Source organism: Syngnathoides biaculeatus, chromosome 3 (assembly GCF_019802595.1).
Source record: "Syngnathoides biaculeatus isolate LvHL_M chromosome 3, ASM1980259v1, whole genome shotgun sequence".
Classification (NCBI taxonomy): Eukaryota; Metazoa; Chordata; class Actinopteri; order Syngnathiformes; family Syngnathidae; genus Syngnathoides; species Syngnathoides biaculeatus.
In genome coordinates this window covers 2,976,730-2,990,139 of record NC_084642.1, presented here as the reverse complement: position 1 = coordinate 2,990,139, position 13,410 = coordinate 2,976,730, and the positions used below count along the sequence as shown (strand labels likewise).

Below are 13,410 nucleotides of genomic sequence, written 5' to 3'. Positions count from 1 at the left end.
GAGTATTTTTGAAAAGCGGCACATTCCGTCCTACGAGCGACCGAATGATTGTGCTTTTGCTGGTTTTCCTCGTTCCAGGTATTCAAAATGTTTTAAGCCTGTTTTGTGCGATTCTGACCGAGCACAAAGTTCTGTTCCACTCCACCAGTTACCAGAGACTCGGGGAAGCTTGTCGCGCTCTGGAAGCGCTCATGTTTCCCCTCAAGTACAGGTGAGTGTGTCCAATTGACATTTTGTTCACTTTGTTTTGTCACTTCCACAATCAGGACTGTAGTAGTACAGTAAAGCCTCGGTTTTTGAACGTCCCCGTTTTCAAACGAAAAATGTGAGATTTTTTTTTTTTTTTTTTTTGCTTCCGTTTTTGACGCCGCTGGAAAAACCTGGAAATGACCAGACAAGCTAACCCACGACGCGCTTTGTTGTGAATTCCCACGCTGACGAAAAAAAAGGGAAATAACAGAATGCGCGTGGCGCAAGCTGTTGACCCACCCACGGCGTGTTTTGTTATTGTCTATTCGAAATCCATCATTTCGTCGGACTTCATCACCCCAATAAATCTGAATTTAGCAGAGCACTCAAAAATTTTAACGATGTCGTGATGTGCCACTTCAGAAATGTTCTTAAGAGACAAGCAAACGACATTAGAGTCGTTTTTTGTTAAAAGACATTTGATACGTACAGTTGTTGGAGCATTTCTGCATTTTTGTTTTGTTTGTTAACTCGAGTTACAAATGTTTTTACTTTTTGTAAAAAAAAAAAAGAAGCTTTTTTCCCCCCTCATTGTTGTTTGTTTAAAGTTATTCTGCACTTGAGTTGATTAAAAAGAAAGTTTACAAGACTGGGAGCCGAGTCGCTACAGATACAGCAATGCACTCCCAGCCTCGCATACTCTCCTACTAAAGCATACATTTTCAGCAAAAAATAAATACATTTCCTAAATTATTTTATGATATAAAGTATTTAAACTATACATGTATTTCTACTGTGCAGTTTATTATCAGGAAAAGCTAAAAAAAACAAACGCCCAATTTCTTTCGGCTTGGAACAGATTGTTTCTTTTTCCATTCATTTGAATGGGAGACATCGATTCGGTTTTTGAAAAATTCACTTTTCCAACCGTTTTCTGGAAGGGATTGTGGTTGAGAACCGAGGCATCACTGTATAGTATAGTAGTAGTTTTACTCTCTTTGCGTTGCTATAGCTACGGCGGTCAGGGCGGTCAGTTCTTCCATGAAAAGTGTAACATGTTCTATGTGGTTTGATTAAAAAATAAATAAATAAATAAATAAATAGTGTACATGGTGCCTCAAAATGGGTTTTATGCAGATGTACACTTTTGCGATTTGTCCTATATTTGATGTTTTTTCATGCCTTTATAAATAGTAATATTGTTGCACTACGCAATGGTTATCCCACGCCCTGGGAAAGTTATGTACTCACGCCAAATTAAAAAAACAAAACAAAAAACAAACAAACAAACAAACAAATCCACACCCAGTGGGTGCTGCCAGCCCCTGCTATTATACAGTTTCTGTTTTTTAGCGAGACGCGCAGATGTATATCCTCAGGGATGAGAAATTTCCGCGGATTTGCCGAATTATGAGCTTTTTTTCAGTAGCCTATTTGATATAAATTTCACTGTCTACATGTTTACGTCTGAAATTTGGCAAAATTATTTTGGTTGTTTGGACTCATATTTTTAAGTTTTCAAAATTTATGACTGCCCTGTATTTACACTGTTAGAAGTAACCAGAGGTCACCTTTTAACAGTGTGTTTCATAAAATATTTTCGTGCCGAGAGGGGGGCGCACAGCCCTTCGGAACCCCCTCCCCCCCGTGCACGCGTTGCCGAAGAGTTTTTCCAAATTGGTCATTCTCATCCCTGCATCCCGTGACTTCCGCCAATTTGGGACTAATCGCTTCCTAGTAAACGATGATAGTCCAGTCATTCCGATAGTTATTACAAAATCTTGTTATGATGTGTACTTTGTGTGACTTCTTGAAAAGGCCTTTCAAATAAACGCATTTCCCTTCTGGGAAGGTGCTTTCCTGACACGCATTCGCTTATTTTTTTCCTTTACTTTTTACTTTTTGGTGGTGTCGCTTGACATGCAATGTGTATTTATTTCGTATGTGCTGTGCGTATCGTACCTGTAGTTACCCCTACATTCCGATCCTGCCTTCCCGCCTACTGGAGGTGCTGAGCTCCCCGACGCCGTTCATCATCGGCGTGCACGCCATGTTTCAGAATGAAATCCAGGATTTGGTGAGTCCCGACCGAACTCTCCCGTCTTGGGAATATTTGGGTTTGGAATGTGATGGTCCCGTTCTTCACAAGACGTTTCCCCATTTTGAAGTTTACCCCAATTTCGGAATGAACTTTTATTTTTCCATGACTTTGTCGAGGATGATTTTGGAGGTGTTTGAACTTCTCATTCCTTGTTTTGTTTTTAATTTTTTTTTTTTTTTTAGAAGATTCCACAAAGATGCCCACCACTTGTTCATGTCAATATATATCAATTTCTATTTTGTCTGCCTGCACCACGATGTTCCTCGGGGCCATCCGTCCGGATGCCGTAAAAGCAGCTGACACGTCGGTATTTCTTGTGTCGGCAGTTGGACGTCATCATCGCGGACCTGGATGGAGGCACGATCAAAATCCCGGAGTGCATCCACTTGTCCCTCCTCCCTGAACCTCTGCTCAGCCAAACGCAGGCGGCCTTGTCACTGGTAAGCATCCGCATGCCGGTACATTTTCATTCATTTTTATTTCCCGCCACGTTTAGAACACAACAAATTGGCTTAGCTTCAATGCAAAAATACAATTCAGGATTTCACTTTTCTTTCACTCTCTCGTAGTCTCAGGACTCTGTAGACTTACTCACTATAGTGTTGTTGTTGTTGTAGCCAAGTACAACGGTCGTTATTCCGTATCAAGGTCCAGAAAGCGAGCCACATCGGCCTGGGCGCTCCACAAGGTGTTCAACCGTCAGCGTGGTCGGTTTTTGACCACAATTGAAGAGATGACGTGTATCATGAGGGGGGCGGCGTCACACATCGGGCATTTATCGATGCTGATAGTTGTTGAGCTTGTGACACCAGCCCGAACGGAGTCGCGATAGCGTCGATCTCATGGGCCGCGGGAGTTGTCTTTCGGATTCGGCGACCGGAGGCGGGTAGCCGCCCAATACGATGTTGGGTTTGTAGCCGGCCATGCCGTCGGCTACGGCAGTTCGATGGATCGCCGGACAGCCGATTTATGTCCTGCTCGATCGATGGCTCGATATCTCGGACGGTTTTGCGCAACCCTCTGGTGCACGCTTCTCGCCTTATCATCTCGTGATTAGGATTTCCAGCGAGGTACCACTGAACCGCGTATTGTTTCCCGAGCATCACATTGTGCTCGCGTACCGGAAGGAGTTTCGACTCGGCGTATAGGTGATCGATGGAAGCCATTCTGTGGCGGTTCGAAGGGCAGTGTTTCGGGTTGCCGGGAGGGAGTCCCAGTGAGTTGGCTTCAGGTTTGGGTGTCCACACGGACGCCGCGTAGTTTAGGATCGATCTTCCGATGGCCTCATAGGTCATGAGGATGGTCTCCTTGGTCTGGCCCCACGTGGTGCCGGCTAGGAGCTTCAAAACGTCGTGTCTTTTATTGAGTTTGGAGTGCACAATTTTCACGTGTTCACGGAACGTTAGCGAGGGGATCGAAGGTGACGCTGAGGATTTTCGGATCACGGATTGTCGGAATCCAATTGCCTCCGATTTTGATGTTCAGTCTTGTCGACTGTTCGGCGTTCCAGTTGGTGAACAGCGGGTGGCAAAGAATTCGTGGACCGTGCGCGGGTATCGGTTCAACCCTTGAGCGAAGATGGTAGGTTCGACTCGACGATGTCTGACGCAGTCAAACGCCTTGCTCAGGTCGAGAGCAACCGCGACGGTACGGTGAGCGGGCTTTTGTTGGTTGAAACCACGCGCTGTTTGGTTGGTGATGCTCGTTCAAGATGGATCTATGTGCCCGCACCACGCCTCTCCACCCCTGGAGTGGCCCAAAGTCTCGGACCCCCAAGTTCAAATGGTCAACTGTAGTGCACCCTCCTTAGTCCTTCCCTCAATGAAATCTTTGTTTGCTGTCTTGTCTCAAAAAGCGTCATACGCAGCGTCTGTCTCTTGTAGGTTTTGCACCCCGATCTGGAGATTGCAGACAATGCGTTCCCGCCGCCTCGCACGGCTCCATCCAACCTCAAATTGTTGGTAAGTCAGCATCACCCCGACACGCCCGCCCTTTGCCTATTAACGTCTTCCTCCCGCGTGAGGAGGACACCGTTGCTTTTGGGCAAAAGGTTGCTTCTTATCAACTGTAATCTTAACCTGCTGATGAATTCATAATCAGAGTGATGTTGCGTCATAGCTTTTTTTTTTTTTTTTTTTTTTGACGCGTTTGTGCACCAGGACAAGGAGGTGAGGGCCGTCTTTCTCCGGCTGTTTGCACAACTCTTCCAGGGCTACAGGTCATGCCTGCAACTCATTCGCATCCATTCCGAACCCGTTATTCACTTTCACAAGGTAAAGAACCGAGTACGAATCCCCGTGCAAAACGTTGTCAAAGGTCATTTTGCTCCCAGTCACCACTTGATTAAGCGTTTTTAGCAAATGCTTCTCGGAAAGAAGCGTGTTCTCGTCATCTTCCAGGAATGCTCAGTAAACAGATAGTGTGTCAGCATGTGTCCCTCAAATGCGATGTGGAAAAAAAACCCAACATTTTTTCTTTTTCTTTCTTCTCAAATTTGCCATGTGAAACGTATTACAGATTAGTGGATATTTTGTTTGTTTATGTCGGAGGTGTTTCCACTGTGAGCCCCCCAGCCCCACCCCCCGAGCACATTATCTTCGACATCAAAGTACCCCACATGGATGCAGTTCTTTTTGTGCTCAGTTTATTTCCCTGGAATCAGTAATTGGGGCATGTCTTGATTCAACCCCCAGAGAAATAATGACGCCTTAATCAACTGCCCTCTCAGGTTCATTTATTTCTGCTTTGGAGTTGCCTTTTGTAGTTTACTACAACATAGCAGAGATTGCTCGGATGAGAGTAGACAAAATATCCTTTTATGATGATGCTAACTCGCTGGTTTCCATCCGTGTCAGCGGGATAGCTTTGAAGATGACGGAACCAACCCTTTTATATTCTGACATTCTCCAGACTGCCTTCCTCGGCCAGCGAGGCCTCATTGAGAACGATTTCCTGACCAAGGTCTTGGATGGCATGGCCTTCGCTGGCCTCGTCTCCGAGCGCGGTCCGCCTTACCGAGCTTGTGATCTCTTTGATGAGGTGAGGACACCCCCCTCCCACCCCCACCCCCCATGCTTATGTTGAAGCGATGTCGATGTAGGAACCCTTGCCAAACATGCCATCCTTCTTTCTGTAACATTTTGCATCTGCTATTTTCGTGTTTTTGTGTTCTGTGTTCGTAGCTGGTGGCCTTAGACATTGAGCAATTCAGGGAAGAGGAGTTCAACCCTACGAAGCTTCAGAGGCGCATCAGAGAACTCTCCGAGCAGCTTTACAGAAATGTGAGACTGGCGTTTGTTATCGGAATGATCCATCCATCTATCCATTTTCTTTGCTGCTTATCCTCACGAGGGTCGCGGGGAATGCTGGAGCCTATCCCAAGCATCGAGACAAACAGCCACACTCACAATCACACCTTGTGGCAATTTAGAGTGTCCAAATATTGTTGCATGTTTTTGGGATGTGGGAGGAAACCGGAGTGCCCACCCGGAGAAAACCCACCCAGGCACGCGGAGAACATGCAAACTCCACACAGGTTGGCTGGGATTGAACCCGGGACCTCTTAACTGTGAGGCCAACGCTTTACCAGCTGCCCCACCGTGCCGCTGGTGGAATTTCCCATTGTTGTACGATTCTGTTCATACCTGGTTCTAATTGTTCCGTATTAGTTAAGTATCGCGCGCATTTTAGTCACAATATTGTCATTCGTGCGTTTTCCAGTGATGTGTTGAGACACGAGTGACGCAACTTGCAGGTTTTGAGATACGAGCTGTCGTTTGGCTGATTTTGTTCTACTCTAAATTGCGATACAAACCATTTCTCTGGTGTCAGTGAATTTAACTCGTTTAACAGCAAGTCGCAGTTTGGCAGATTAAAAAAAAAAAAAAAAAAGATCTTAAAAAGCTGTTTATTGTCACTGCCAGTCAAGGTTTGCTGTACAAGTCATCATAAAACAGAGAATTACAAGTTGTGTATTTAATACAACCACATTTTAGCTTTGTTTTAGGTAAGTCCACTTTGCTTCATCCTAAAAACATAGAAGCGGTAAAAATGGGCTTAAAAAAAATAGAATCGGGGTAACAGTGTAATGAACCTTTAAGAAATGGATGGCCTCGTTTATAAATTATATTTTTGCATAGTTTTTTTACATTTTTCCACTTTAGTACTTAGGATCATCAAGCAAATATAAATATACAAATCTAACCCAAGTGAACCGAACAGGCTTATTTTTTTTTTTTTAATGATTTCATTTGTTAAGGAAAATAAGTATTCAAAGTTACGTGGCTCTTGTGCGATAATAGTAATTACCGCCTGTTGTTAAATAATGAATTGATGGTGGCGAACCCACACCTGTTCAGTTAAGAAATCACTTGCACAGAATTTTTCTCAACCGAATCTTGGTCTTGGGCTGCCCTCCTCCTTCCGGTCCCCGACAACATGCTGTGACTGGCGGAACCACGAATTCTGATCTATAACAGAAAACCCTGAACGCGAATGTTCATCCGTCAGTTCGTGACCTCACGCTGGTGCACTTTTGTCTTATGCTGCAGGAAAGCAATCCAAAAACACGCCAACCAGTCAACTCCTGAATGGCTTAAAAAAAAAAACAAAATGAAGAATTTTGGAGCGTCCTCGTCAAAGTTCAGACTTGAATCTGATTGAAACGACCTTAGAAAGCCTGTTCATGCTCGAAAATTGTGGAAAAAGTACAAGCATTCTACAAGTGGGGCAATACTTTTTCATACCACTGTAGGCTTTATCTTCTGTGAAAAAAAAATCTGAATTTTTTTGATATTACCTCAGCTAAAATGACATGTACAGCTATATGTTTTTATTATACTGCTCTAGGTGGTCAAAGCGTGCACAGCAGAAGGAACAGAAAAATGTTTATCGAATTGAAACAAAATATAGGGTAGAAACGTAAATTCTTCTTTGCCAATACTGTCTGTTTTTATAAAGTGCAGTATTACGGGAAACAAAAAAACCCCAAATTTTTTAGACTGCTGTTTTCGCTATTGAAAATGTAACACAATACGTAACAGGGTCATTTTAATACTATGGTATTCCTTGTGTGTGTGTGTTTTTGCTAGGAGAGTCCAAACCCCCACATGGCATTCCAGAAAGTGCCTCGACCATCTGAGGGATCCCACCTGCGGGTGCACCAGATCCCCTTCCCGTTGTTATGCGACGATCAAGTGGAGAAGCTTCTGCAGGAGGGTGTGGCCAAACACACCGGCGTACCGCCATTAACGCGACTTGAGAAGAAATGCGTCGTACCTGCTGGTCCTCCTGTCGGTATGACCTTCTGCCTACTATGATGATACCAGAAACCCGCCTCGATTATCCGCATTTTGTGACTCAAGAGGTGGAAAAAAAAAAATGTACACATTTAAACATGTTTTTCAGTGTCCATTATGGGAAAGAGCGGCTCCGTGTTTAACAGTGCACGCAGGCTTGAGGTCGTGAGGAGTTGCATATCCTTCATCTTTGAGAACAAGATCCTCGAGACTGAAAAGGTTTGGCGGATTGCCATTGTTAGCTCCCAGATTTGTGATTCCCATTTTTTCCCCTTTCCCTCCCTTATTCTTTTTTCCTCCTTAAATATGACCAACATTAAAATACCGTCATGCAAAAATGTTTCAAAAACAAATGAAAAATGTAGCTTTGGTCACATTTTTCCTTTGCAAAACGGGATAAAAGTGGCAAAAATCCAGCACTTTGCATTATCTGGTCCCAACAAGCAGTTTTGCTTTGCATCATCCTAATGGCTTCATATTTTTGTTTTGGAATGAAAAGCGTGCATCTCTCTGCTTATGTGAGAGTGCATCGCATGTATGCTCTGAACCACCTTTAAAACCTGCTTTTACAAACGCTCAGGCAATGTGCACGGTGTACTTTTATAGTGGCCACTGACTTTATAATAAAATACAGCTGTATCTTGCCCCACTCTTCAAAATAAAATTAAATCAACTTTGCATGATTAATTGCAGATTTATTCGGATGAGTCACATTCAATTAGCCGATTAACCGCCATGCGGACACCACGGTGACTATCTGAAGATGATACTCGCCAATAAATCTGATTCCCTCCCCCGACACCCCAGCTATTTCTCTCACTCCCGATACGGCTCATAGAAATCTATCAGTTGCAGTTTTCGCCAACCCTAACTTTGTCCCAATCCCTCCAAACAGACTCTTCCCGCTGCTCTGCGGGCCCTCAAAGGCAAAGCAGCTCGCCAGTGTCTGACCGAGGAGCTCAGGCTTCACGTCCAACAAAATCGGGCCATACTGGACCACCAACAGTTTGACTACATTGTTCGGATGATGAACTGCGCCCTCCAGGTAATCCACACGATCGGAGAAACACGACAAAAAAAAGGCTTTGCGGGAACTAAAACCTATCGTTCCATTTGTCGCCGTTGTTTTTGAAAAGACATTCATCTCCGCAGGTCAGCAATCAAATGCAAAGAATGTTTTTTTTTTTTTTTTTTTTTTTTTTTTGAAATTGTGAAATTGTGATCCAGCCCAGGGGTGGCCAACCCACGGCTCTCGAGGCGCACGCGGCTCTTTGCCTCCTTTCCTGCGGCTCTCGTGAAGGCACGAGAGCATATCCAAGTTCTGTTTACGTGCTTACAGACGCGTTTTGCTCGAGTTCCTTACGGTAGTTGCAAGCGAGTGTTCCTTACGTTTATTGTGGTATTTAGGTGCACGCTTTTCTCGAGTTTATTAAGATGTTACGGGTATTGTGACATTGTTTGTCCCCGTTTGAGTGAGACGGGACTCCTCAGTGGGAGGGTGAGAAGGGAGGGAAAAAAAAAAAAAGTGCAATGGCGACCGGGGATTCGTGGCTTTACCGTTTCCCGCTACCCAGCTCGGCTGTGCGACGAGACAAGGAAGAGTTGACCTCGGCACGGAGAAGAGCCCTGCGTCTCCCCCTGACCACGGTCGCGTGACCGCAGCGGGGAAGGTTAGCGCGGTGTCGCGTTGAATGAAAATAGGAGCTATTTTGGGTCTTCCAGTTGGATGGTGATCTTTGGAGGAAATAATTGCTCCGTTTCGCTCTCGAAATGCCAGTGAAAAATGCGCAGTTAAACAAAAATATGTGGATGAACGCAGGACGTTTTTACCACAGCGGGAGAGGTCATATGTATTTTTTTGCAGGGGGGGTGAGTGCAACCGCCAGGCACTCCGCCTTTCGTTTCAGACGTCTATCGCATTTCACTGCTTCAAATCCCATGTCCACGCTAACATTGAGCTGGAATTTCCAAAAAATGGACTAAACTTCCCAGTCGCGAGTTTGTCACTTTGAAAAATCACACTGAAAAGCAACAACAAAAAAAAAAGAAGCATCCAGAGATGAATGCTTGCATCATCAAGTGACAAAAAGCCAAACGTTAAAAGGGTAATTTATTAACCCATTCGTGGGCAGCGTCCCATTTTAGGGACAGCATGATTTTCACGCAATATATCCTTCAGTATATCAAAATATTCAAGTGTTTTAATCTGAAGCCATAATTTAGTATCGGGAGAGGATAATTAATCGGTCAAAGTTAGCACGGAGTTATTTCCCTTTCCTTCCTGACCCAACATGGCTGCCTCAAGTTATCATATAACTTAACCATAAAGTAAAAAAAAAAAAGTGTTATTTCCTTGATTGTGGCCTGTTAGGAGACTTTTATCAAAAAATTGCCACGCTGCCCATGGATGGGTTGAGAAAAATGCCCGTGATGTCGCTGAAATCTGTCTCCTGAAAACAAAAAAAATGTTATCAGACCTTCGACTGTCCCGCCACATTGTTGATCACAGAATATCGGACATCAGCATGGCTACTGATACATAGTTGGACTCAGACATCCAATCATGTGACTATTTGAAATGAAGATTGCATCTCAACCATATTCTTTTCCTCAGCTCTTACATAAAATCATTTCAGGGGTAAAAAAAAACAAAACAAAACAAAAAAAAAAAAAACCCAATTTATCGTAGCCGATCTGTCCAGAAGGGAAATCAAAACAGGAAAATCTTTACAATGTCGTCTGTTTTTAAGCAAAAGCAGTGTCAGGGAAGCACAATTGGACATAAAACCGACTGTCCGCGGCTACCCTTCCTCCCGGTTTTAGCTTTCCGGTATATTCCCCAGTTGTTTACAACATGTTGTAAGAATGAGTCCAGTAATTTGGCTCATTGTTTATCGGACAGGTTGTTTGTCTCTTCCTGGTGCCCCCACGGTTGAAACAAGTGTCAAAGTCAGTAAGTCGCGTGGTTTGTGCAGGCCTGAACGAGCCCGAGGCTTCACTTTGCTTCTTTTTTTTTTTTTTGGTGCAAATTCTTCATTTTTACTGCATTGAATCAGACCTTTCTTTGGAGTTTAATCATCTTCAGTGGTCCCCAGTGAGCAAATTTTATTTGGTGACTTTAGATTCCAGTCATTTTTTTTTTTTTTTTTTTTTTTATGAGTACAAAGCCAGTTTATCCTGGCAGCGGGTCGGCGGCATGAATAACACAATGTCAAAATCGCGGCCGTGTGACAAAACAATTGATTGGCAGACGCTGTTACTGACTTATATACTCGACTATCATATAGTTACAAAGATTTTTGTAGAAATCACGACGAGTGATGTTGCTAAACCAGTGACACACATTCCAATTTTACTGTCTTGTTTTTCCTTCATTGGAAGCAGGCGTTGGTTCCGAGCTGCGTTTTGATGGATTTCTTTGAGATGATCTGGGAAAGGAATATAAATAGCAAATTGACAGTCTTCACGCCCCTTTCTTGCGACACCCTCGACACACCGGAGCCCCCGCCGTGATATTTTAGCAGTGCTGCGCGTGTGCGACCAAGGGATCAGCGTGACCTGTACTGTAAAAAATGTTCCTTGCTTTTGTACGACGATAGCATGATGCCTCATTAAGATTTTTGGCGTCCACGCGTGTGTGACACGTTGATTCACAATGACATCATCATTAGGAGATCCAATCGTGACATTCATCATTTGAGAAGGCCGCCTAAGGCGAAGTAACAATTTTGTGGTTGCAATCAGTGTTCAGAAAGCTTTTTGCAGAACAGGTGGTGGAGTGTAACAAAAGTGTGCAACAGGTCGCATGGCAGTATAGTGAGACTTGGGTGGGCTGCAGCTTGAATATTTAAGAATTGACCGCGCAGTGGATCAGCTGGTAAAGCATTGGCCTCACAGTTCTGGGGAGCCGGGTCCGATCCCGACCCCCGCCTGTGTGGAGTTTGCATGTTCCCCCCCGTGAACCCGTTTTCTCCGGGCACTCCGGTTTCCTCCCACATCCCAAAAAACATGCAACATTAATTGGTGTGATTGTGAGTGTGGCTTGTCTGTTTCTACGTGCACTGCGATCGGCCGGCGACCAGCCTCCTGCCTGTTGACTCCCCGCGACCCGAGTGAGGATAAGCGGCGAAGAAAATGGATGGATGGATATTCTAACGGGGTATCCCCATCGATTTATCGGGAAATCTGATTAAAACGATTATTAACCACCGCGTACATGTGAGGTAGAAGTATCCATTCTCCTCTGTTATCTGTGACTTTGAGCGCGTTTGCCTCCGGTGAGTGACGTGGGTGCCAGTGAATGAGAATCGAGTCGGTTGGCTCGTCACAGGCTAACTTGCTAGCTCGTTTCCACGTCGGGTGATTTTTGGCAGCTCGTGTACGAACGTGCTTGTGTGTTTGTTGTGTTACCATTTGTTCAATAAAGCAATCGAAAGTGCGTTTGTGACCGTTTGCATCCTCGGAGTGGCGTGACAGTACATTGCCAGGTGTGGTGTTAAATTTGTGCTAACATTGATACGTCGGCAAGGGTATAAGTGCTGCTGAGGTATACGTTGTACTTTATCTTCCATGTTAAGTTTGAAATGATCCCAAACTTCCGATGGACTCTTTTCTTTTTGGCTTGGCTTTTGGGTGCGACTGCAGTGACTTTAGTCTCTGTGATTTGATTCCTTTCATTTCTTTTTTCCATCCCCCCCCCCCCCAAAGTGTGCACTGTATGAATAATAAGTTCGCATTCTCAGGAATGTGTTGTTGCGGCCAGAAAGATTTTACAGTATTTTTTTTTTTTTTCCTGTTTAAACAAAGGTTATCATCCTTACATTTCGTTCCGCCATGAATCACACAAAGTAACGAGCGCCACTGACGCATTTGAGCTAATTGCACAAGGAGTTGCGTGCACGTACGCCGGTCAGCGCTTGCGACGCCCCCCGAAGAACACGAGCCATGTGGGGGGGATGAGGCCTGCTGTGGATGTATCCTGGCATCCCAACCATTTCCTGTCAGATAGGATTATTAGTCCCTCTGTGCTCTGCTCTCTCATGGCCCAGGGCCTCATCTTAGTTAAAAAACACATTCTGAATCGCAGTTTATTGGGGGACGGAGGATTACGGCGGGAGGTTCACGTGGCCGCTGTGCCGCCAAGGCCACACGTCCCGCATGATGGCGAGTTTGTTCTCCGCAGATGTCGTGGGAGAGAAAATTGATCGCAGTGTTGTCACGGAGGAAGTACCAGCCAAACGGTGCCCCCGCGACTTTACGATCAGCTCGTTTCAGTGTGTGACTTCGTTGGCTTTGACATAATTTAGCGCAGGAGTTAGTTTTTGTGCTGCGAGAACAACATGGCCTCCGTCAGCCTCTGTCAGCTTGACGGACTGCTTGACGTCGGATTGGTCACCGGGTCCCCTTCCCATGTACAGCGCGTTCCACTGGATGTCCAGCGCGGCCAGGTAATCATGTTCGGCAAACGTCAGGTTTCAGAACCCTCGGCGCACTCAAGAGGTCGACTAGTTGACCTTCTCTTCCTTTTGATAAACCCCGTTGGAATGAACCAAAATACAGTTATGCGCTATTCTATGCGTAATCGTGTCATTTACGTGTGCATTCCAGATTCATCACTTCAATCCAGCAGATTTCCTGGAGAGCGTTTCAGGAAGTTTCCCTTTGTTTACTTCCTGCATCATTGCTAGCGCACGCTCGAGTTTCGCCGTTTGTTCTCGCTGCACCGCGTACGTGTCTGAGGCCGAATAGCGACCTTAGTCATCGTAGCTGTTAAAGAGTTCCTGCCCGCTTCGAGGGGGGAGGAAAAGACCGGTGAGAAACACG

At 44.9% G+C, this 13,410-nt stretch overlaps 1 protein-coding gene across 3 annotated transcripts in view; it reads left to right on the top strand.

Moving 5' to 3' along the window:
* sbf2 (SET binding factor 2) overlaps positions 1–13,410 on the top strand; it is a 103,309-nt gene that overhangs the window by 46,360 nt on the left and 43,539 nt on the right. For all 3 annotated transcript variants that reach the window (XM_061813735.1, XM_061813734.1, XM_061813736.1), the window contains exons 7-16: positions 79–211; positions 2,158–2,266; positions 2,617–2,730; positions 4,174–4,251; positions 4,450–4,563; positions 5,201–5,329; positions 5,473–5,571; positions 7,381–7,585; positions 7,697–7,806; positions 8,483–8,632. In XM_061813735.1, coding sequence (XP_061669719.1) covers positions 79–211; positions 2,158–2,266; positions 2,617–2,730; positions 4,174–4,251; positions 4,450–4,563; positions 5,201–5,329; positions 5,473–5,571; positions 7,381–7,585; positions 7,697–7,806; positions 8,483–8,632 — 1,241 coding nt within the window. The remainder of the gene's footprint in view (positions 1–78; positions 212–2,157; positions 2,267–2,616; positions 2,731–4,173; positions 4,252–4,449; positions 4,564–5,200; positions 5,330–5,472; positions 5,572–7,380; positions 7,586–7,696; positions 7,807–8,482; positions 8,633–13,410) is intronic.